Genomic DNA, 26,096 nt, shown 5'->3' on the forward strand with positions numbered 1-26,096 from the left:
TCAATGACTTAGAACACTAAAGAAAAATTAATTTTAAAGAAATATTAGTTATTTAAAAGCCAGGGCTGTGCCATGCTGTACAATATGGTAACAACAATCACCAGTGGTTAGTGAGCACTTGAAAGGTGGCTGATCTGAAATGATATGTTGTGTAAGTATAAAATGCATACTGAAGTTTGAAGACTTATGGAAGAAAAAGCTGTATAACATCTCAATATTGATTGATATCCAATATTCATATTGATTAATATTTTGGATGACTAGGTTAAAGAAAATATATTATTAGGATTAATGTCAGATATTTCTTATTACTCCCCTTAAAGTAGTTATTAGAAAATTTAAAGTTCCATATTAGGCTCATGTTACATTTCTTTTGGACAGCACTGAACCTAGGGTTGACATTTTCAAAGAAGCTGAGCATTCATAAATTAGTGTGATCTTTTATTGTTAGCATTTAAAGCAAACACATTTCACAACAGTAGAAAAGTTAAGATAATAATTTCAGACCTCGGAGAAGTCCAGCTTTCTAAATTAATTGTTCATTTTAATGGCCCTTTGGTGCTAATCCATCATTCTCCCATATCTAACTCTTTTGGAGACCTTAAAGTATAAGAAGATTTACCATGGACTTGAGTCTTTCAGGATTAGAATATGTGTGGTTGGTTGAGAGAGGAGAAGAGGACATCCTGGGAATAGGTATCAGCATTTACAAAGGAACAAAAGAGCATTGCATTTTAGGTGATCAGTGTTAGGATCTGTGATTTCAAACATGTAAAGTGAATAAAGTAGAATGAATAAAGAGGGAAGAAAACACTTATTTGGAAGTGGATTGAAGATACACATTTTAAATTAATGTTATTTTTTGTTTATACTATAAAATCATATGCGCATAAAATTGACGTAAGCATTTATTAAAAGCTCATTTTTTAATAAACTACTGAGATTTTATTATGTGCCAGGCAGTCTTCTAGGGAGGGACAAAGAAGTCTTTTAGCAAAAAAGAGAAAACTTCCTTCCCTTATGCAGCTTACATTCTGTTGGGGGATACCAACCATAAACAAACAAGAAAATAAAATATGTATATAAAAGAAAGTAAAATGCTATGAAGAAACATGCTATCTGGGAGGGAGACTGCAATTTAAAACATAGTTGTGAGGAATCGCCTCATGATAAAGTGGCGTATGATCAAAGACTGAAGGAAGTGAAATAGACCTGTGGTTATCTGGGTGGTGAGGGGAAGGCCTGGTGAAGGGGGTGGGCCTGAACTGATCCAGGAACCAGTTCTTAGAATACATTTTGTGAGCAGATATTTCATTAATTACTTGCAACCTGCTCATGCTCTTTCCATATGGCTTTATTTTCTCTTTTATTGTGAATGATATGCATGTTGTTTTGTTTGGTTTTGTTTTTAACAGTATAATGTTTCCAGAGCAAACTGCAATAAGATTATTATGCTATTCACGGATGGAGGAGAAGAGAGAGCCCAGGAGATATTTACCAAATACAATAAAGATAAAAAAGTGAGTGTAATTTTGTAATATTTAAATTTTAATAATGATCTAGGTGGTTTTTAAAGAGATAGTGTGTAGTGGTAGTGAGGGGAGAATTTTTTATTTAAAACCTGAGTGTGCCAATTATAAAGCCATATGAATCATAGATTATAAACTAATAGGTGAATTAGAAAGCTGTTAAATATAATATTTATATCATATTCACAAGCAACTCATGCCTAATATGTTAATAAAATATATGTATGGGTCCTATTTTATTCTTATGCATAGATTGTAAATAAAATGTTATTAAAATAGAGAAATCAAAGCAATGGTAAAACAGGAAAAATTTTAAACTTTAAGGTTTATTGGATAAAATTTATTATATTATTTAATTATTAAAGATTGCGGTAATACTCAAATTTCCTAAATACTCAAAAGATGTCTAAGTTATTGTTTTGTAAATTTACAAAAAGGCAGTTTACAACAGCAAAAACTACATCCTCATTTGAAAACATTCAAGAAAAGATGAAGACAAATCCTTTTATAGGTATAATGTATTAAAAGAAGGCATTTCATAAGCAAATGAAGACTGTGAAGATTAGTGTTTGTAGTTGGAATATATTTGAATGTATGTTTTACTATAAAGGAAGAGTATTACAGAGAGGGACCTCGTTGAACCTGATACTGTGGAGGAATATCAGCTTCAGTCAAAACTCTACCTTCTCTAGCAGTCCTATTATCAGCTTATTTCAATTTTCTGACCAACACTCCACATTTTGTAAGAGTACTGTGATTCTCAACCTGGTTTCCTAAAATGCTGATGATTCATTTAAAAAGTAAAGAGAAATTATAAACTCTTTCTGGTGTTTCAAAAATTTCTACAAAAATTATACATTTATATATAAGACGACTCTGCAGGGTAAAATGCCCATTCACTTTGTTTCTGATTGGAGTTTTCACCATTTTGAAAGGTGTGGTTATTACTAGCTCTAATGGATTGTTTTATATGTGCTTGAGGAACACACATGGATTGGGTGTTGAAAAGCGAGACACGAATATGTTCAGATGGTTTGGTGACAAAATATTGTGAATAATGGGGAACAGTTTGATGAAAATTTTTGGAACACTTTAAGATACTCTAGGTGCTAAAATTTTCGGCCTATGAGTATTTGGAAATGATCAAAAGACTGAAATAATACACATATAATTTCAAATTAATTAAACTCTTTGCTTACTGCATGTACTACTGTGTCACACAGTTTAATGTAAGGTTTAAGGGTACATCTTTTGGTTTTTGTTTAGCATCTGGTGATTTTAATAGTATAGAGGAACCAACCACTTTTGAAAAATTGATAAATGAACTGAGCTGTTAATAGATTGTGAATATTTTCAAGTGATAACTAGATTCTACGAATATTTGTTTCAAAGAAATCATCAGAAATGAAATGAATGGGAATATGCAGATGCATTAACTAATATATTATATGCATATCTTTATTTAATAACTCTTACTCCTTAATCAAAATTCAGGGTAATCCTTACCACCTGGAAGATGTCCCTGAACCTCCTTGCCACTGTAGGCTCCTTTAGATGCTTGGCCTCTGATCCCATAGCACACTGTGCAAAGCCATATACATATCCCTCATTTTATACTCTACCCATGGCATCTCTCCTCTGTTCCTCTCTCGATTTAAAAAAAAAAAAAAAAAAAAAAAACTACAATATTGGAGCTGTGTACTGTTTAACTGTGAAATTTAAGCATGCAGCCCAGAGCACAGATCCAATGATAGTTCCTAATACATCACAACAAATAAATTGAGAATACGTAACAGAGGTCGGAAGCATGAGTGCTGTTACAGGATAGATTTATAATTATAAAATATAACTGGGGGCAAAGAATATGCTGCTTTCACATATTTTAAATAATCTAGCATTTCCTTATTTTGAAGAACTCAAATATAACAAAAGTTTAACACAAAATTCAACTCTGTTAATATAAAATATACTGTCTCAAAAATTTACAAATTAATCTTACTCTGATAATTGGAAGAGACTTTTTAGCATCTTATAATTTGTCATAATTTTAAGTATATTATTTTGTGATAGAGGTATATAAGTGCAAGCCACTACTTATATCATTTTAATAGGTATTAAGTGTGAATAAATCATTTTTTTCCTTTCATTATGAAATCATCCAAAGCAACCACTAGGAATCGTGTTCACCTCTACATACCTTATTTCAAAAAGGAAAAGTTTTTGACTCAAAGATGGCAATGAATTTTACATTCTGTATTCAAATTTGTGCATAAGATGTATCTGATTGTAAAAGAGTATAAAGGTTTTTTCAGGTAGATTTAAGTAAAAGAATATAAATAAAAACAAGTTGCTTTCATGTAAACTCTAGAAATGTGGGTTGTTTTTTTTTTCCTGTTTCAGAATTCTCTATACATCCAGGATTAACACATAGTGTCTTGGAGGCATATCATTAATTTGATCTTTTTCTTTTTTTAAAACACACAAGGTTTTATGTTATAAGGAAAGCAAATGTATTCCATCCACTATTTTCACAAATTGTTCAGTTGGTTGAATTAGTGAAGAATTTACGGGTTTAAAGCTTCTTTTCTATGTATGGATCCTAAAAATGTCCAGTCTAAATAGCATTATCTTGAAATACGGCTTCTCATTCCAGTCACCTTTTACAGGAGCTCAACTTTTTAAACAAAGGTTGCGTTTCATGACAGGATAAACCACGTGATAAAAGATTCATATCACATGTACTTTTATAAAACTAATAAATCAAGTTATATCCAACTTCAACAGTCCTGCTCTTTGCTAACATATTGATGCTGTGTTTTAAGGACACACACATTTTTCCTAAGAACATATAACCTTTATTAATGCCAAGGCAATTTTGAAAATTAAGTAGTTAACATTCAGTTGTGGTGATGTTTCATTTAATTTTGTCTCTATCTAACATAAAAATTAAAATGTTCTTGGAACTGCATATTATATTGTTTGTTTTTCTAACTTCAGAAGCTATAACAAAGTTCTGTGATACACAGTAATACATATATAAAAGCCTGCATACATACATACATATATATGTATGTGTGTGTGTGTGTGTATATATATATCTCCACACTTATTTATATCTATTTCAAATGGATATCCCCTCCAGGAACAAGGAACCATGTATATAACTTTGGCATGACCTCTCTTCCATAAAGTGATATGAGTAAAAGCCAACAGATGGTTGAGAAGTAAATGAGGAATGAGGAAGTAGGAATATAAATATAAGCTGTTTTTCTTTTTTAAATCATGGCAAATTTGCTAAGAAATAAAAGAGAAGAATAAGACAGTTAACTCAGGGTCAAGTTGTGCACACACACACAAGCATACCTCAAAGATGCTGAGGGTTTGGTTCCAGATCACCACAACCACAATAGAGTGAAAATTGCAATTAAGTGAGTCACACAAATTTTTTGTTTTCCCATTGTGTATAAAAGTTATGTTTGCTATATACTGTAGTCTCTTAATTGTGTGATAGCACTTTGTCTAAAAAAAATACATACCTTAATTAAAGAATACTCTATTCTTTAATTCACAAAATGTGTAACAAACACTAATGCTCATCTAACCCTTCAGCAAGTCTTTGTATTTTTGCTGGTGGAGGGTCTTGCCTTAATGTTGATGGCTGCTGACTGATCAAAGTGGTGGTTGCTGAGGGTTGGATGGCTGTGGCAATTTCTTAAAATAGGACAACAATGAAGTTGGCTGCATTGACTGACTCTTCCATTCACAAAAGATTTCTCTGTAGTATGCAGTGCTATTTGATAGCATTTTACCCACACAGAACTTTTAAAACTTGAAATTAGTTCTCTCAAACCCTGGCACTGCTTTATCAAATAAGTTCATCTAATAATGTTCTATATCCTTTGGGTCACTTGAACAATGTTCACAACATCTTCACCAGGAGTAGATTCCATCTCAAGAAACCACTTTCTTTGCTCATCCATAAGAAGCAACTCCTCATTTGTTCAAGTTTTATCATGAGATTGTAGGAATTCAGTCCCATCTTCAGTGTCCACTTCTAGTTCTCTTGCTGTTTCCACCACATCCACATCTGCTGTTACATCCTCCACCGAATGCTAGAACCCCTCAAAGCCATCCACAAGGGTTGAAATCAACTTCTTCCAAATTCCTGGTAATGTTGATATTTTTGTCTTTTCCCATGAATCACGAATGTTTGTTATGGTATATAGAATTGTGGCTCTTTCTAGAAGGTTTTCAGTTCAGTTTTCCCAGATCAGTAAGAGGAATCACAATTTATAGCAGCTATTGTCTTACCAAATGTGTTTCTTAAATAATTAATAAGACTCGAAAGTCACAGTTAGTTCTTGATCCGTGTGCCACAAAATGCAAGTTGTGTTAACAGGCATGACAACACATTAATCTCCTTGTAAATCTCCATCAGCGCTCTTGGGCGACTGCATACATTGTCAGTGAGCAATAATATTTTTTTCTAACATAAGTTTCAATAGTGGGCTCAAAATATTCAGTAAACCATGCTGTAAGCAGATGTGCTGTCATCCAGGCTTTGTTCATTTACAGAGCATAAGCAGAGTAGATTTAGCATAATTCTTATGGACCCTGAGATTTCTGGAATGGTAAAAGAGCACTGGCTTCCACTTAAAGTCACCAAGTGCATTAGCTACTAACAAGAAAGTCAGCCTGTCTTTGAAGCTTTGAAGCAGGCAGTAACTTCTCCTCTTTAGCTGTGAAAGTCTTAGATAACATTGTCTTCAAATACAAGGCTGTTTTCTCTATATTGAAAATCTGTTGTTTATTATAGCTGCCTTCACTAGTGATCTTAGCTACATCTTCTGGATAACTTGCTGCAGCTTCTACATCAGCACTTGCTGCTTCACCTTGCACTTTTATGTTATAGAGATGCCTTTTTTCCTTACACCTCATGAGCCAACCTCTGCCAGCTTCAGGGACCACTGATTATAACAGTATAATATCACTATATTCACTGTATCAGATATAATGATTACTATAACAGATGTAATAATAATGAAAAAGATTAAACTATTCTAAGAATTACTAAACTGTGACAGAGACATGAAGTTAGCATGTGCTGTTGGAAAAATGGCACCAGTGGACTTACTTGATACAGGGTTGCCACAAACTTCAAATCTGTAAAAAATGCAACAAAGAACTATGATAAAATGAGGTATACCTGTACACACATGTGATTATATGCATATTATTTTACAATAGAAGACCTTATACATTATTATAGGCTAAAGATGGATGAAAGGATATTCAGACAAGGAAAGCTTATAGATACAAAACTGAGAAAGGCTAATTGATAGAGATCTTGAAAAGAGGAGGGATTGAGAGAGAGAGATGGAACACGTTTCTGAATTTGACAAGTAGGTATTAATTTCTGGAAACATTGCTGTCCCACATTTCATATGCACTCTGAAGTTAAATGGCATCACACATTTTCTAATGTGAGAAGACCATGTTAAATGAATAAAACGTTCATCTTGGAATTTGAGATATTTGGGTACAGGCATGCAATCACATTACATCATGGAAAATTGAGTATCCATCCCCTTAAGCATTTATCCTTTGCATTACAAAGAACCCAATTATACATTTTCATTATTTTTAAATGATGTACCATTATTATTTACTATATTCTTCTTGTGTTATCAAGAACTAGGTCTTTTTCATTCTATTTTTTTGTACCCATTAATCATCTCCACCTCCCTACAAACCCCCAGCATACCCTTCCCAGCCTCTCATAACCACTACTCTCCTCTCTGTCTCCTGGAGTTCAATTATTTTTATCTTTACATCCCACAAATAAATGAGAACAAGTATTTGCATGTTCTGTATCCACTAATAATGAATATAAATGATAACAGAGAACCAGCTTTAATTCAGTTATACTTTTGAGTATATCTGTATTTTATTAAAACAAGAGCATTCGTGTAGTAATTGTTTATGCCAAGGACATATGTGTATGTGTAGAGTGCTTATATACATAAAATAGTGTACATATGTACATTATATATTTTTCACCATCTTCAATTATGGCTTCAAATGTGTGTGGATGAATTGAGGAACACGTTCTAACTTTATTGCCTGCTGTACGCACACCCACCCTGTGTGAGTGATCTGCAGCCCACAGATATTAATAACAAAGATAATTGTTTATTGTTATCTAAAGTTATGCATGCAGTACTAATTCCAGAGCCACAAAATTAATGTTACATAGTAAGTTTATCAACTCAGCATTTCACTTTCCACAAAAATACTATCTTTCAAATGGCCAATGTGTAAAAATGAAATTTGATAGATTTAGTAAAATATAAATGCTCAGTACTCTTAAAAATTCTATGTTTGAATGCAACTTTTTAAAAAAGCTTTTTTTAAATAAGTTCATGTGTAACTTTAAAATATCAAAATGACAAACATAAAGGAAGAGAGAAAATACAAAAGAAAAATAAGACTAACAGAACATAACAAAATGACAATAATAAGTTTTGTCTTATCAATAATAATTTTAAATGTAAATGAATTAAACTCCCCAATCAAAAGACACAGAGTGGCTGAATGGATAAAAAACAAAACCCCACTATATGCTGCCTATCAGAAATTCACTTTAGACTTAAGGACACACATAGGCTGAAAGTGAAGGGATGAAAAAAGTTATTCCATGCAAATGATAACCAAAAGAGAATATGGATAGCTACACTTATATCAGACAAAACAGGCTTTAAGTAAAAAAAACTGACACAAGAGACAAAGAAGGATGTTATGTAATAAAAGCACCAATCCAGCAAGAATATATAACACAGATGTATGCACCCAACATCAGAGCATCTAACTATATAAAGCAAACATGGACAGCACTGAAGGGGCAAATAGGCAGCAATACAATAATACTAGAAAGCTTGAATACCTCACTTTCAGTGATGGATAGAACATCCAGACAGATGATCAATCTGGAAACAGAGGACTTGAACAACACTATAACCAAATAGACTTAAACAGATAGAGAACATTTGACCCAATAGAAATAATACACATTTTTCTGAAGTTCACATGGAACGTTGTTCAGGATAGATCATATGTTAGGTCACAACAAATTCTTAACAAATTAAGATTGAAATCATACCCAGTCTCCTTACTGACCACAGTGGAGTGAAACTAGAAATTAGCAGCAGAAATAAATAGTCTCCTTTTGCAGATGACATGATCTAAATATAGAAGACACTAAAGGACTTCAAAAAGCTCATTAGAATAAATAAACAAAATTCAGTAACATTGCAGGATACAACATCAACATTTGAAAAATCAGTTGTGTTTCTATACACTAACAACTAACCACCTGAAAGGAAAATGAGGAAAACAATCTCTTTTACAATAGACCCAAAAAGAATACTATAGTTAGGAATAAACTTAACAAAGGAGGCGAACTTAACAAAGGAGTTTTATATACTGAAGACTGTAACACTGTGATGAAATAAATTAAAGAAGACACCAATGGAAAGACATCTCATGTTAATGGATTGGAAGACCTGATATTGTTAAAATTTCCGTAGTACCCAAAGTGATCTACAGTTTCACTGCAACCTCCATCAAAATCCCAATGGCATTTTTAATAAAAATAGAAAAAAATTCTAAAATACATATAAAACTACAAAAGACCATGAAATAGCCAAAGAAATCTTGAACAAAACAAGACCAAAGCTGGAGGCATCACACTTCCTAATATCAAAATGTATTACAGAGCTTCCGGTAATCAAAACAGTAGGGCACTAGCATAAAGACAGACATTTAGACCTTTGGAACAGAATAGAGATTCCAGAAATAATTCCATGGATATATGGCCAACTGATCCTCTATAAGGGTGCAAAGAATACACAATGGTTTCCCCATTGTGCAACAAATGGTGTTGGAAAACTGAATATTGACCTGCAAATAAAGATGAAATTGGATCCTTACCTGACACCATACACAAAGAACAACTCAAAATGGATTAAAATCTAAAATTTAAGACCTAAAATGTTAAAACTCCTGAAAGAAAACAGGGAGAAAGCTTCATGGCGTTCATTTATTTTGGTAATGATTTCATGGATACAACACTAAAAACATAGGTTATAAATCCAAAAATAAGTGAGACTACATCAAGCTAAAACTCTTGTCCACAGAAAAGGAAACAATCAACAGAGTTATAAAGACAACTTTTGGAACTGGGGAAATATTTACAAGCCATATATTTGATAATGGGTTAGTAAACAAAATATGAAAACTCCTGCAACTCAGTAGCAAAACGCCCCTAATAACCCAATTGAAAAATGAGCTAAGTACTTGATGTTTTTGGATAAAAGACATAGAGGTAGCCAATAGCTACATGAAAAAAATGTACATTACTGGTCATCAGGGAAATATAAATCAAAACCAAAATGAGATATCATCTCTTACCTGTCAGGATTGCTGTTATCAAGAAACAAAAGACAAATGTTGGGGAGGATGTGGAGAAGGTGGAATCCTTGCACAACGTTGATGGGAAGGCAAAATTGTGCAGCACCCACGGAAAATAATATGGAGGTCCCTCAAATAATTAAAAATATAACTACTATAGCATCCAGAAATCCTACTTCTGGATATTTATCCAAAAAAAAAAAACTGAAGTTAGAATCTTGAAGAGCACTTCTATATTCATTACAGCACTGTTCAGAATAGCCCAGATGTGGAGACAACCTTAATGTTCCTTGACAGATGAATGGATAAAGAAAATGTGGTATATACATACAATGCAATACTACTCAGCATAAAAAAGAAGGAAATTCTCAATATGTGCAAACCTGGATGAACCTTGAAGACATTGTACCAAGTGAAATAAACCAATCAAAAAATATTGCATGATTCCACTTACATGAGATATCAAAAATGGTCAATATCATAGATTCGAAGAGTAAAATAGTGGTTGCTGGAAGTGGGGAGAAGGGAGAAATGGGGAGTTACTAATCAGTGGACATAAAGTTTCAGTTAAGCAAGATGAATAAGCTCCAGAAATCTGCTGTAAATATTGTACTGAGAGTTAGCAGTAATACATTGTACTTTTAAATGTGCGTTAGGATGGTAGATCTCATGTTGTGTTCTTACCATAATATAATAAAATTTAGAAATACAGAAAAATTACAACATCTTGAAAGAAAGTTTGGTGAGCTTAAAAAAAAAAAAACCTAACTTTTTGTTTTCCCCCAAGCCTCTTGTTTAATACTAGTATGGCTGCAGAATGCTTCATTTACATTCATATTTCATCTAAATGAATCAGAAATATTTCGGAGCAATCCAGGTAGGCCTGATGAGGTACAATTGGAGAGCTGATGAATGAGGCTACAGGAGATACATAGCACAATTTAATGAGGCCAAAAGGTTTGAGAATTAGAACAAAATGTTTGAGTTCTTCTGTGAAATGTACTACTCTTGGGAATTAATCTACCTGATTATAGATAGGTATAGCTTTAAAACAGAATCCATGTTAATCTCACACAGCTGTTCCAAATTAAAATACATTTGCTTTATAATCTTTACCTGCAGCATTGCCATTCCTTAGGGCTCACCCATGTACATGAGACCTCCTTAAAATTAGTGCCAAAACTAAAATGAACTCTATCACATAGTCCAAACAAATGAATAAAGGAAAGTAAAACCAGACACAGAGTTGAAAGATAATTCCCAGGGCTAGCAAAATTAAAAATATTTTATTTGCCATAGAATAGCCAAGGGACTGCTTAGCAATACATACTTAAGATTGCCTAGCTAGTTAGGAAATAGTTCTCTGATTCTTACCTTAATTCTCAGAATTAATTTAAAAAATGAAAAAACATTCAAATTAATAAAATAAAAATTTCAAAATAACTAGTAAATTGAATGAGAACAAATGAGAAAAAAGCATATGATTTGAAAAAACTTTCAAAATAAAGAATGCACAGCTAAAGTTATAATCACTTGACAATAAATCCATTTTTGACAATGCATTATTCTTAACACACTTATTTTAAAGAATTTACTTTAAAAATGATTGAGAAAGTCTTTTCTATTTTGCTCTCAGATCCAAACTAGAAATAGTTAATAGTTTATAAAATCTAAACCAAGTTACAAATAGCTGAATATGCAGATGTGTTTTATGTAGTTAGAGTGAACACTGTCAGTTTTTCAACAGATAGTAAGGAAAATAATCCATGGGAAATAATTTATTGCATATCTAATGTCTCTGCTTGGCTTCTTCACGCAAAAATAAAGCCTTTGGAGGAAATGTTCAAATATGTGATAATGAAGGACATTTAACTTGTAGCATTTAATTCTGTTTAACACGTGGATTGCTTCTAAAAACTTTTATTTCAGATATTTTGATGCTTTCAATAGCTTCTTAAATTTTTAGCTTTAGAATAGGGCTTTACCTTTGTTCATAAAAACCAATTATTTATTCTGGAGTTACTGTGAAGCTGAAAACAATAACTACAATGTAATATGCCCAGCCAGTAGAGCGATCATCAATTTAAAAGATAAGTTTTATGCACATGTGTGTGCGTGTGTGTGTGTGTGTATGTGTTCTTGTCTCTGATAACATTTATTTATACTTGTTTCTCTTAGAGTAAAATTAATGTTGTCAATCCCTCAAACTAAGGAATATTTTACCAGGCACATCTTCAGCTTTGAATAATATGACTTTAATGCATTTTACAAAGTCCTTTTAATATCTAAAACAAACTGAATGCAAAATGAGGTTAAGTATTACTTTATGCACAGAGTATATGATATGATGTAAACTTTATAGCACAGAAATGGCACTTGAAATTCCAAGTAAAATTTACTACCTAGAATTGAGATTGCCCATTGTTTGTGTTAAAATGTTATGCCAGAAAGGCACTTTTTGCTGGTTTTTCTGCTGCTCTCTTCTCTGATTAAGAACTCTGCTCACAGTATATCTTCTCAGAGGGATTTTCCCCCACTCAACCTTTCTACAGTGGTCTCTTTCCCCAGACATCCCCTTTATCATTCTCTATTTCAGCACCCTCTTTCTTCCTGGTCTTCTTTCCCTCAGATTACCATTTTTTAATTATTTTAATGCTTTCTTTGCTTTTTATCTGGAGCCTTCCTAATATAAACTCCACGAAGTAGTTGTATACATTTGTAAACATACTAATGAATTCTTAAAGGATGGCACAGTACTTGATGCATGGTAGGTGCTCATTACTAGCAGATATGTTGGTCATATCAGTACATAAGAAATAAATATGCTCCTAATCTACACAAAATTCATAAATGTTAGAAAAATTAAATAGCTTTGTTCTTTTAGAAGGAAATCATTAAAAACATTTTTTCCTAAATATTGGAATGTGGAATAAAACTGATATAGATGTTCTTATATATGTCATCTTATAAGTAGGGAACACTTCAGCTTATATAACAAATGATTGTAGTGATGGCACCTTTCTCTTCGCTCTAATCAGTCTAACACGTAGTTTTTCATGAGCATTCTCATTATCAGTGTCAGTGAAGTATTTGACATTTCCCAAGAGAAACATCTGAAATAAATCACCATACAGCTTATATTCTGACCTCTCAGCTGATAATATTCTTTGCAGAACTGCAAGTTGCTTGGAAATTCAGTGGGCCCATAGCTTATTCTTCCTTTATCTAGTACTAAATGCATATAGAGAAAAAGGAAACCTCAGATTACTTCCTTATAATCTGATGTTATGAGGATGATTCATTATAGTTGCTAGTGAATTAAAAATATCATAGTATGCAAATATGTCATACACCCACAGGTAAGACACATAAGAGAAATACTAGCTTGGTTCTTTGTGAATGTGTGTGCAAAACTTACATGACTACTGCACTTTGTTGCTGTTTATAAAACAGTTTTTCTGTTTTACTTACTTGAGCAAATTCAACAGACATCGATTAAATTCTTCTCTCCATCAGACCCTCTAGCAGATATGTTGGCCATATTTGTAAATTTGCAATAAATATGGGAAATTTCATATAGATATATCTTATGTGGACATAATGGCATTTAGAAAATACTGACCCTTTTTCATTAGAGTTTGTTGCTAAGTGTGATAAAGCTCACCAAATTTGCTCATCTAGGAAGGTGTTATTTTGAGTTATTTTAGGTTTCTCTTGAGGCATAAAAGGCTAAAGACCCACTAACGGAAAATATTACATCATTTAATACTAATAGTTTGACTATAAAGGACATTGTTGTCTTCATCATCTTCATTACCATAGCTAATACTTAGAGCTTATAATTTCCATACATTAATGCCTTATATTTACTGTTTCATTTACAACTGGAATAATCATATGATATAATAATAATATCATCATCACCATCACCCCCATTTTGGAAATAAGAAAAACAAAATCAGAAAAGTAAAGTAACTTGCTGAAAGTCATATGGCTACTAAGTGGCAGAGTCAAGATGGTAACCTACAGTCTGAATTCCGTAACCTCATGCAGAATGCGCCTGACTGGCCATTTGTCTGTGTCTTTCTCTGAGCAGCTCTGTGGCTATGCTAATCATAATTTGCCCACCCAGGAGCCTGCCTTCAAGTCAGACAGCAAGACTTCACCACAGGGATCTGCTCCTCACAGCTTTCACAGACTAAGGTGGATCGCCAAAACTTTGCAGGCTGCAAGTAACTTTCAGATCCTTGGGCTTTATAAAATAAAGTGTGAAAGGTGAATTTGGACACTTTTATTTATTACATAATGCTATAAAACTGGAGATATAGGCTAGTCAAATGCTCTGGATTCTGATGTATTTGTGAATTATGGAAACCACATTAGAATTTTACCCTAAAATATTCCATCCAATCTGGTATTTTCATAGGCTTAATGCCAAAAATTTTAGTACAGAGAGTAGATTAATAAAGCCTATTTCTGATTTCATTTTTCTAACATGATTCGAAGGCTGAAGTTTTTATTTTAGTTTTATTGGCTTTCTTCATAGACTAATTTCCATTATTCTTTGGAGATTTGCCTATTGTAAATTAAAGTTGAACTCCGGGTAACTGATAATTGTTGAGGTGACAGTTTCCAGTAACTGGGTTCTGCTGGGAAACAAATTCCTATGGCTTTTTAAAATAGGTTGACCCTGTGGCTTTGGAAAACTCTTAACTGAAGACAAGTATTTTAGTTTTCAAACAAAACAAAACAAAAACAGATTAGCAGAAGTCAGAACTGTAGGATAAAGTTACAAATCAGTGGGATATAAGGAGCAAATCAGTAATACATTGTAAATAGCCAAAACTGCTCTTACTTAAAAGTCTTCTCAAATCAAGTAGGCCAGAGCTGTAATACCAAATTTGAATTATTGGAATTATAATGTTCCTTTCAGAGGAAAAATAGTTTTTGAAACAACTAAAAGTAAAATTATGTAAGTTTATAACTATGAAAAAGTCATAGGAATTTAATTTTTTTTGTTTTTTGTTTTGAGACGGAGTCTCACTCCGTCACCAGGCTGAAGTGCAGTGGTGTGATCTCAGTTCACTGCAATCTCCGCCTCCCAGGTTCAAGTAATTCTCCTGACTCAGCTTCCCAAGTAGCTGGGATTACAGGTGTGTGCCACCATGCCCAGCTAATTTTTGTATTTTTAGTACAGACGGGGTTTCACCATGTTGGCCAGGATGGTCTTGATCTCCTAACCTCGTGATCCACCTGCCTCAGCCTCCCAAAGTGCTGGGATTACAGACATGAGCCACCGCACCTGTCCAGGAATTTAATTTTTAAGTTAATTACCCCCCCACCCCACCCCCACCCCACCAAGACAGAATCTCACTCACTCTGTTGCCCGGACAGAGTGCAGTGGTGTGATCTAGGCTCACTGCAACCTCCACCTCCTGGGTTCAAGCGATTCTCCTGCCTCAGCAACCTCGGGTAGCTGGGATTACAGGCGTGAGCCACCATGCTCAGCTAATTTTTGTATTTTTAGTAGAGATGGGGGTCTCACTATGTTGCCCAGGCTTGTCTTGAACTCCTGAGCTCAAGTGATCCACCCACCTCAGCCTCTCAAAGTGCTGGGATTACAAGCATGAGCCACCACACCTGGACTTAAGTTTAATTTTATTAAGTCTGCTCCCCAAATTACTATTGCTTTTACAATTATATAACTATGTGTGAATCCAGAATTATAAGAAATTTTTTTATTTTCTAGGAATAATATAGTACATAAATAAGTGTACTAAGGACATTTTGCCTAAAAAGTTGTTTACCTCCAGTAAGGATGTCTGCTTATTTAATATTAAACAAAAAGATTAAGAATGTATGATGATGTAAGTATAGTGAAACAGCCCAAATTGCAAAATGCAAGACAACTAATAGCCCAGTTTTGGTCCTGCTCTTACCACATACTGTAATTAACTTATTGATACGTTGGATAACACCAAAGTCTGTCTTAGATCCCTCTGGTAAGAAGTAGAAACCACTCAAGTATCTATTCACTTGTTTTTAACAAACGTTTGTTTTCATTTATGAGTAAGGCACTACAATAGAAGCTAAATTGTATAATCTTGGAACTTTTAAAGCCCAATCCAATGTTTATTCAATACAAGCTTCCCACAGTATTTCTGTTGAAGACCTGTACTCCAGCATTATGAAAAATATTTGTCAAAGCCATCTGTTACTGTATATGTCTTGTGTGACTCTATGATGAAAATTTCATAGAAGCAAACATTTTGAAAGATGAGCCTACATAAAATCATACATGTTGAGAAACATTTAGCTAATTTTCTAGGAACATTTTACTCAGAACAGAAAAATTTCATGTGCATTTGTTATATGAACCTAGTGTTGTGATTATAAATATACTACTAGGCATGAGTAAAGGAATTTTTTCTCCACAAAAGTCGCCTTAGCCTGGATGTAGACCTGCTCTAATGTAAGTGATTTGCTTAAGTGAGAGTTAAGCTGAAATATTTAGCTTGTGTGACTACCAGTTAAGCATTTTGAGTTATTTTTGTATGTCATTTTGTTTTTATGTAAGATCATGCAAGTGTGCTTAAAAGAACTGTACAAATACACATCTTTGAGAAGGTAATTTACCTTAAGTTTTAAATTGCACATATTTCGAGGAATCACTATTTTTCTTTAACTCCAAAATTAAGGCTAAACAAGAACTGTAAGTTTAAAGAAGTAAAAAAAAATACATCTGAAGAAGCGGGGTATCAATCATCTCTATGGACTTTAGCATCTGGAATTCAGTTCATTGACTATTCCACATGGTGGCAGTAGTATAGTATGGAATAGGAGGAATGAAACCATTTACAATTCCAAGTGGAAAGTTGTGTACACAAAAGTTCTTTTAAATTTAACCAATACATTATATATATGCACTATACAATATGTAATGCGAATGTTTATGAAATCAGTGAAGTTAAAATTCTTATGTAATTAGCTAAAATGTACAAAGAAAAAACAAGTTCAACAATGGTATGGCACTAGGGAATGAAATTTTTTTATATTGATTTTTTACTGTCATACAAAGAATGTGTGTAAGGCACTGCAATAGATCCTAAGTTTTGAATGACTTATATTAAACTTTTTCTCAACTGAATATATATTTATAAGATCATTATAGAAAGCTCTAAGATAATCTATATAATCCATAAAATCATTAAATACCTATGTGCATATGTGTTTGTATGTGTGTGTGTGTATATACATACATATACATAAACCCAAGATAAAATAATCTTGGGCATATTAGATTGCATAAATATTGTAATGGTAAAGCAGTTGTATAAATTATAAAGAAGGTTGCATTTGCAGTTAGGATTTTAATAAACACTTGGAATAAAATTTCAGGAAAATAATGTCTTTAAAAATCTCTACAACAAGGCAAATGAAAATTGAGAAAAGGGGTACAAATTATACATTGATGATATGGGAATGATTCAGTTAGTTAATGCAGCTTACATTTAAGTAGCCAAGAACCTATGCAAGAAAAAGAACAAAGAGGTTTAAAAAAGAGTTTGGCATGTTTCAAAAATTATAATTAAAGCTGACAGAATGTGCACTACCCCAGCCCTGATCCCAAATACGTTAATTTTGACAACCTCTGAGGGGTCCATGTAAGCAAACACATAGAAGTTAAGTGAAACTTTTATAGCAAAATAAATAAAGCAACAAGCATTTTTTTTGGGGGGGTGGGTCTAGTGTTTATTTGGACTATTTGAATGATAACATCAGTCAGATAATCATATGTGTGGATCTGAGTGTAGCCTCGATGTTATTAGAAGTGCTTGCCTTTCTGAGACATAGATATAAGATTCATATAGTCTTACTTGTTTATTTTTTTACTGAAAAGTGTTTTATGAAAAATGTTTCACTAGATGATTGTTGTGGTAACAGGAACTTCTAGGCAAAGCCATGCTTCCGTTGAAAATTTGAGGTATGGGTTCAAATGTTAGGTATGAGGGAGATCCCCCAGTGCTTTCTGGAGCATCTGGACATTTTCCCTGACTTGAATTCATTTGATGATTGTTTAGGGTATGACATTTAAATTGAATTATCAGTTAGGGTGGTCAACCTGCTTATAAAAATATTTCCATTTAGAAGTAAGCTCAACTATGTAAGCAGTAACCCTACATTGAAATTTATAGACAGACCCAAAAATGACCTAACTGATGAATTAGAGAAAATGAAACCATTGCATTTTGATTGGGAATTCCTGGAGAGAAAGATAGATTGAGAGAGAGAAAAAAACCACCTTCTGTCATTCACTTAGAAACAGTCATTTATTCTTACAATTTGAAGTATTTAAAACTCGGATTATGTTCACCATGTGGCCTCTTACATAACCAGCTAAGGCAAACCTGGATGATGTAAGAGTGGTTCACCTAAAACCTTACAAATGAAATGGCAACATCCCTGATGTACATTTTGGGGGCAGGGATTGTTATAATATGATCTGTGTGGCCAAGACCAGTGAAGGAACAGAGAACAGATGTGAAATCTCTTTTGAGATTTGTGCTCTGAAATCATGTGCAACAGTTAAAAGATATAAAACAATTAGAAAATGTCCATTCAAATAGTCAATCAACATGAATTAGGGAAAAGCTCTTAACATAGTTCAAACTGGAATTTGAACTCATGGAAAAGTGATTTTCTGCATGTCTATTTTTAGAAATAGCTAAAATGTTGAGCTGAGAGTGTTGGTTTACTTAGATTACTAAATTAGTAAAAATCAATATATGTAAAAATGATTTTATTAAGTATAGGTTGACCTCATGGAATTTACCTTTTATACTTTCACACTATTATTTAAATTCAATGTCTTTCAATAAATACTTAAATTATAAAAACTCTCAATTGATTTTAAAATATTTGCATACTTTATAGCATGTTAGGAACAGTCAATATTTTGATTATATTTAAAAATCCTAGGAGCTTAGAATATCTATTTATATGTGTCAGCCAACTTTTATAGAAAATAAGTAATATACTAACAACATAATCATATGTGTGCATCCTATATATTTCCATGGTGAAAACCATCACAAAGTTTAATTGCGTTAAGCAACTTTGAAGTACAATGACCTTTCTGAATACTTTTTCATTACTACATACCTATGAAATAGGGAAATAAACTTTTTTTGCAGTGACTAGCTATGTAGATAACATATATAACCAGGTGAGACAGGAGAAGTGAGGTTGGACCTCAAAGATGTATTTTCTTTTTTCTTTCTTTCTTTCTTTTTTTTTTTTTTTTTTGAAACGGAGTTTCGCTCTTGTTGCCCAAGCTGGAGTGCAATGGCACAATTTCAGCTCACTGTAACCTCTGCCTCCCTGGTTCAAGCAATTCTGCCTCAGCCTCCCGAGTAGCTGGGATTACAGGCACGCACCATAAGGCCCGGCTAATTTTTTGTATTTTTAGTACAAACGGGGTTTCACCATGTTAGCCAGGATGGTCTCGAACTCCTGACCTCAGGTGATCTGCCCGCTTCGGCCTCCTGAAGTGCTGGGATTACAAGCGTGAGCCACTGCGCCTGGCCATGAAAGATGTACTTTCTATGAATGAAACATTAGTCATGCTCCTGCCTGAGGATTGGAATATGCAACAGGACACTCAGGTACAAATTTAAATGTAGCAACTGGAGTCTATGTTTACAGTAGGTTATGTGATTTTCCTCTGATCCCTTTCTGAAGGCTTTACTGGCCTCAGTTTTTCTTATCATATCATTCAACTGGAAAGCACTCTTTTCAATAGAAATTTTAGCTGTTTTATTTTGCCATTCAATTAAATTTTATTCAGCCTAATGAATACCTGTTTTTCAATTCATCCAGGTACGTGTATTCACGTTTTCAGTTGGTCAACACAATTATGACAGAGGACCTATTCAGTGGATGGCCTGTGAAAACAAAGGTAACAAATCTGTTTTCTTCTAATAAATTAGAAGAAAAAATATTTTGGTAGTTGTTATTAGGTGTACTTATTTAAAATAAGCTAAAATTGTAGCTAACTTTTATAAGAATCAGACAAGAGTAAGATTCTGAACATGCTTTTATAGAGAAAACACATACAAATTTTGACATTAGCATTACATTATATGAAAATTCTGACATCTGATTATATTTCCACATTCATAAAATAATGTATTATACTGAATTATACTGAATGATATATATCAGATATAATCTTACATGAAAAATTAGGAATGAAACTATCTGAATTTCATAAAGCTTAAATATGAGAGTATGACATATATATTTTTTTCTCTGAGTGGTTTAATTGCTGTTTTTGAAAAATATTATCTTATACATTCCAGGATAATTCAAATGTTGTGCAGTGAGCTCATATTTTCACTCAGAAAGAATGATGTTACTGAGAAAAAAATATGTTAATTTGAAAAATGAACTGTGATACCATGGCAACAAAAAGAACCTAAATTTTTTCTAAAAGTTATATTTAGGCAAAGATTTTATATAAATATAATAATTATCCATCACGCATCTTTAATAATTTATCCAATGAAAAAATATTTTTAATGGTACCATGTTTCCTATTCCTCATAGAAGAGGAATACCTATTTTATAGTAACTAAGAAATGTGAAATTTTTCACAAAGCCTGTGTGTTTGTTGTGAAGATTCATTAACCATTCTTAATTTTGATATTTCAGTATTAGCTCAATTTTGAAGTGAAATATATTATTTTCAAAATACTCTTTATAAAATATTTATAAAATAAAATAATTTTGTGGCCCTTTATTATAAAGTAACATTTATGTATAAAAATATATGTATATTTCAGGTTATTATTATGAAATTCCTTCCATTGGTGCAATAAGAATCAATACTCAGGTATGATTATTTAAAACTTGTTTAAATTATTTTTTCAAGTAAAAGATATTTTTCTGGTTTAAATATGCTCAATATGGAGAAAATTAGCAAGAATGAAAAGATCTCTAATATTACACCTATATTAAAATACTGAGTATCTTGGTGATATATTGGTTTTATTTCATTAACATTGCAAGTGTTTTCAAATACCCAAAACTCAGGTTAATAAAATGAGTATATTGTTATTTTCAGATGTTACAAACATCATAGAAAATAAATAAAATCAAATTTTCTAAAAATACATTTCATGTAATTTGAACTTGGGTCTACTGCAAATAATTTTTTAAAGTTTCTTCAAATTGTAGGTACTATGTATAAAATTAAACACTAATTATGCTGGACAAATTGTACAGGGACCTAGTTGGAACTTAAATACCTCCCAAATAACCCCTGTGGATCTATTTACCTATCTAAAATAAAGTTACAACAAGGAGATGATTTTTCTGACATTATGCAGTTGAAAACATGCCTGTTAAATAACTTTTTGTAGAATGTAGTAATTAAGTTAATTTAAATATTTATTCTTTTTAAATAATCATAAATTACTATGAAAATTGCTACTTCTTTTTAAACATAGCTGAAGATCTACAAAATAAACTAAGTCAAAATTTAGCATAAATAACATGGCATTTGTGGACGTGAATACTGAATACATTGAATGTTGAAATGAAACAGCAGCTGCATTTGAGTCTAATGTCTAGATTTGGCACAGTATTTCCTTTATTTTTTGATGTGTTTAAATGTAGTTTTGAATTTCAGCCAAACAATCTGTGATATGAAAGAAAGTATGTGGCTGCTTTATGATTTTAAATTTGTACAATTCCACGCAGTAAATCACAGAGCCTTAAATAGTTTAGATTAACATGAAACAATTTACAAGGAACCTATTTCACTTACTGGCTGTAACACAGAAAAACAATGCTCTGATTGTTACTAGAAAAAAACTGGGGTAGATATATTGTATAAATAATATAAGTCAAATATTGTTGATTCAAAATAACGTAGCCATACCACTTATGGAGTACCCAAAATAGAAATTAACTGATTATGTATTCAGTCTCAATAATTTTGATTCTATATTCATTTTTAACTCTAGAATATTTTTTCTCTGTAATTTTTATTTCAACACAGCATTACTAGTTTTAACCACAACTTTTGTTTTTCATAAACAGGAATATTTGGATGTTTTGGGAAGACCAATGGTTTTAGCAGGAGACAAAGCTAAGCAAGTCCAATGGACAAATGTGTACCTGGATGCATTGGTAAGAGGTTGAGCTGTTCAGTCAAAGACTGTCATAACAGAAGCACACGGATGATTTCTACTTCTTTCTAGATGATGTCTCTGTTTTCCTTTTCATTAAACCCTCCCCAAAATTTCTTCTATCAAAGACTTCTTTCCTAGATTTTATATAATTTACATAAAAACATAGACTTGTGTGTAGCAGAGAACTACAAATGCAAAGTGTTAGCTTATTGTCTACTTGATCCCTTCACTGAGAATGTAGAATTTCCAACCTGGAATGTTGAATACATGGGCATTTCAATAAGTTTTTAAATTGTTAATGTTAAAAAAAAAGATGAAAGTCTTTGTGAATTAGAATCTATTTTTGCAGATTTTGAACAATAATTTTGAAGAAAGTATTTTTAAAGTAGAGGAGCTAGTCTAGTAGAAGCATGTCTAGCCTCCACAGCTATAGCTGGATCTGCTAAAACTCAGGAGTACATGCGATTAGATAGGCAAAAACTTTACCCTATACTGAAATCATCACAAACTTCTTCATGTATTAATATAATCTTTTGTGCTAGATTCAACCTCAGACTTTTTATGGAAATACATCATTGAGGTGATCAAATCTGGTGTGAAATAACAAACACATGTTAAATTGTCCATTGCACAATTGACATTTTAGTAAAGATATGTCATTATATTTAAAAGCATTGGTTCTCAACAGGGGGGTCTTTTTGCCCCTCACAGTTCATTTGGAAAAAATATGTAGACATTTTTGATTGTCATGGCTTGAGGGGAGGGGTTCCTACTGGCATCTAGAACAAGCTTGTCCAACCTGTGGCCCAGGACGGCTTTGAATGCAGCCCAACACAAACTTGTACACTTTCTTAAAACATTATGAAATTTTTTTGCTTTTTTAAAAATCTCATCAACTATTGTTAGTATTAGTGTATTTTAGGTGTGGCCCAAGACAATTCATCTTCTCCCAGTGTGGCCCAGGGAAGCCAAAAGATTGGACACCCTTGAGTGGACAGAGGCCAGGCACACTGTTAAACATCCTATAATGCAGAGGAAAACGCCTACCACACACAACAAAGTATTTTCCCTCCAAAAATGTCAATAGGGCCAAAGTTGAAAATCTTTGACATGTAATTTTTACTTTCCTGACATGAAAGTTGTAAATAATAATCATCGCACTTAAGCTTTATTCTTATGTTTAGTCTTAATGAGAAGAATTTATTAATGATTTACTAAAATAATATATTTGGAGAGAATCAAAATAATAAGACCTGAAAAATAAATGCTGATTCAGTAACCCTTTTCCCTACTTGGAGTTCAGTGATATGTTGTTACTACTTTTCCAAATGTAATGATGAACCCATGGGGCAAAATTACTTATCATTTGGTTTTTTAGAAAATAAACATATACAGGAAGTTAGAAGAAAAATAGGCACTATTAACAGCAGCCTTGCACGCTAAGAAAGATAAAATGAAGCTTGCTTACCTCAAGCCCTAGCTTAAAATTACTGTCCAGTGTTCCTTTTAGACATCACATATTTACTTAAGGTCACATAGTGATCCAAAGCTGTGGTCAAAATGTTGCACTTTTCAAATCCATCACAGGACAGTGTATGATAGGAGGAGTCAATAATTATGCCCTGTTGTGTTTCCTTTGACTGGAAGTTCATTAGCCAGCATGTCTGTATTGCTGGTAAGGTTCTTACTGATAGCACAAATGACATTAGGAGGAAATGTTGGTTCTAAATGTGCTGTGCTATAAGCTGAAACTGAATGTAAAAAAAAAAAAAAACAACAACAGGAACACGTGAATTTGCTATTCATTGGACACATACAGCATTATTTTTACTGGTTTGAAGATGATAAAGTGATCCTCATATATTCCTAGTTATTTGTTTATAATCTCTCCACACAGCAGATTAAAAATATATGTTGGTCAAAAATAAACAGTTATATTACAAAGGAAAAGGTAAATATATTTCAAAACCAAATATAATGGATATAATGAGAAAAAGAATTCTGACTTCAAAATAAAGAAGCCAATATTGGGAGCAAAGTGGGTTGTGGTTAAGAAAATGGAGACATTTTAGCTGATCATATTAGTGTAAGATTTTTGCAATTGGTGGTGAGAAGTGAAACCATAGAAATGGGGTATAGCATAAAAGTTGGGGAAGCACTGAGTATATCAAAAAAATGATACCTTGGTCATTTTTGGTGATAAGGGGAGATTAGGACAATATTGTGGAGAGCTCATTTTAATTAGGAGACAAAGCGAAGCTCTTTATAAAAAGAGATATGACAAGAGTTTGGCTCTAGAAAATATTTTTTAAAATTCCAGGGTAGAGAAATCTTGTTTTATTTCTCTCTTATTTTCTAGAGACATGTGCAGTGCTCAGGAGTAGAGTACAAGTGTTTGGTCTGCTTAATAAATGAGAAAAAATTCAAGTTGGGCCCCAATGACTTCATTCATAATTATCTTAAATCTAATGTTAGTAATCTAGTAACTCACTTTAGGCTACATTTTACCATTTTTAGAAGCAAATTATGGTATGCAGTATAAGTGCAAAAGTAATGCAAAGGAAATGATTACATCCATATCTACCTTGTCTTAAACCATGGTAGCATTTTTAAAACTATGCATATAGATTATAGCACTAATAGACACTTCACCAAATCTTTACTAAATTATCTTTTGGATCCAGTTTTATAAATTAATCTATAGCCTGACTTTATTGAGGTGGGAGGTTTTCATTGGAAGCATTAATTTATATAATTAAGGATGTTTCATTGTCTAATGTTCTTCGTTAGGACTTTATAAGCACCAACATGTATCTATCACTGTATTAGTCTGTTCTCACACTGCTGTGAAGAAATCCCCGAGACTGAGTAATTTATAAAGAAGAAAGGTTTAATTGACTCACAGTTCCATGTGGCTGGGGAGGCCTCAGGAAACTTAAAATCATGGTGGAAAGCATCTCTTCACGGGGCGGCAGGAGAGAGAATAAGTGCTGAGCGAAGGGGGAAGCCACATATAAAACCATCAGATCTCGTGAGAAATTACTCACTATCACGAGAATAACATGGGGGAAACCGTCCCATGATTCAGTTACCTCTGGATCCCTCCCACAACACGTGGGGGATTATGGGAACTACAATTGAAGATGAGATTTGTGTGGGAACACAGCCAAACCATATCAATCATCGTGCACCCAAATACGTATGGTTGTTTCCTTAGTTTTATTTGTTGCAAATAATTTGGTATCTTGGTCTGCTGGAAGCTTCTCTATTATTGCCTCTCCTCCCTAATGCATTCATATTCCCATTGAATTTGGGCCTCGTATGTGCACAATTATGAACCACAACCTGATACCACAACATTTGCTCCCTGATATTAATAAATATTTTTAATGTTCTAATGAATAATGATTCCAAATCCAACTTTATGAACTCCGTTCTGATTCCAGAACTCTGTTCCGAGTTCTTGAGATTTGGATTTGGAATCACTATTTGTGAGAAGATTAAGAATATTTTCTCATTTTAGCAAACTCAAAATGTCAAACAATAATTTAAAAATTATTTGAAAGAGTGATTTTGTTAAATGTAGTTTTGACATGAAATAGTGGTTAAAAATTATAATGGATATAGATGTCAGTAACAAAAGCAAACTCTGACTTGAAAATCAGTTTATTTTGAATAATCTGTATGGATTCATTTAATATATTCAATTGTGTGCTGATTAATAGGATGGCATTAGTTCTACTATGTTAAACTCTTCAGACTAGACTTTTATATTTGATGCTTGCAGTTGTCTTTTCTTCATAATTTTACTTTGTCAAAAAGTACTACTTATTTTGGGGTCTATTTAGAAGTAGTATTGCTTCTTCTGAAGAGCATAACATTTACTTAAAATATCCCAGAT

At 32.8% G+C, this 26,096-nt stretch overlaps 1 protein-coding gene across 4 annotated transcripts in view; it reads left to right on the forward strand.

Moving 5' to 3' along the window:
• CACNA2D1 (calcium voltage-gated channel auxiliary subunit alpha2delta 1) overlaps nucleotides 1-26,096 on the forward strand; it is a 498,341-nt gene that overhangs the window by 410,248 nt on the left and 61,997 nt on the right. For all 4 annotated transcript variants that reach the window (XM_054495187.2, XM_054495190.2, XM_054495188.2 and 1 more), the window contains exons 12-15: nucleotides 1,416-1,520; nucleotides 19,878-19,956; nucleotides 20,843-20,892; nucleotides 22,104-22,193. In XM_054495187.2, coding sequence (XP_054351162.1) covers nucleotides 1,416-1,520; nucleotides 19,878-19,956; nucleotides 20,843-20,892; nucleotides 22,104-22,193 — 324 coding nt within the window. The remainder of the gene's footprint in view (nucleotides 1-1,415; nucleotides 1,521-19,877; nucleotides 19,957-20,842; nucleotides 20,893-22,103; nucleotides 22,194-26,096) is intronic.

This window comes from Pongo pygmaeus, chromosome 6 (assembly GCF_028885625.2).
Source record: "Pongo pygmaeus isolate AG05252 chromosome 6, NHGRI_mPonPyg2-v2.0_pri, whole genome shotgun sequence".
In the NCBI taxonomy this organism is placed as follows: Eukaryota; Metazoa; Chordata; class Mammalia; order Primates; family Hominidae; genus Pongo; species Pongo pygmaeus.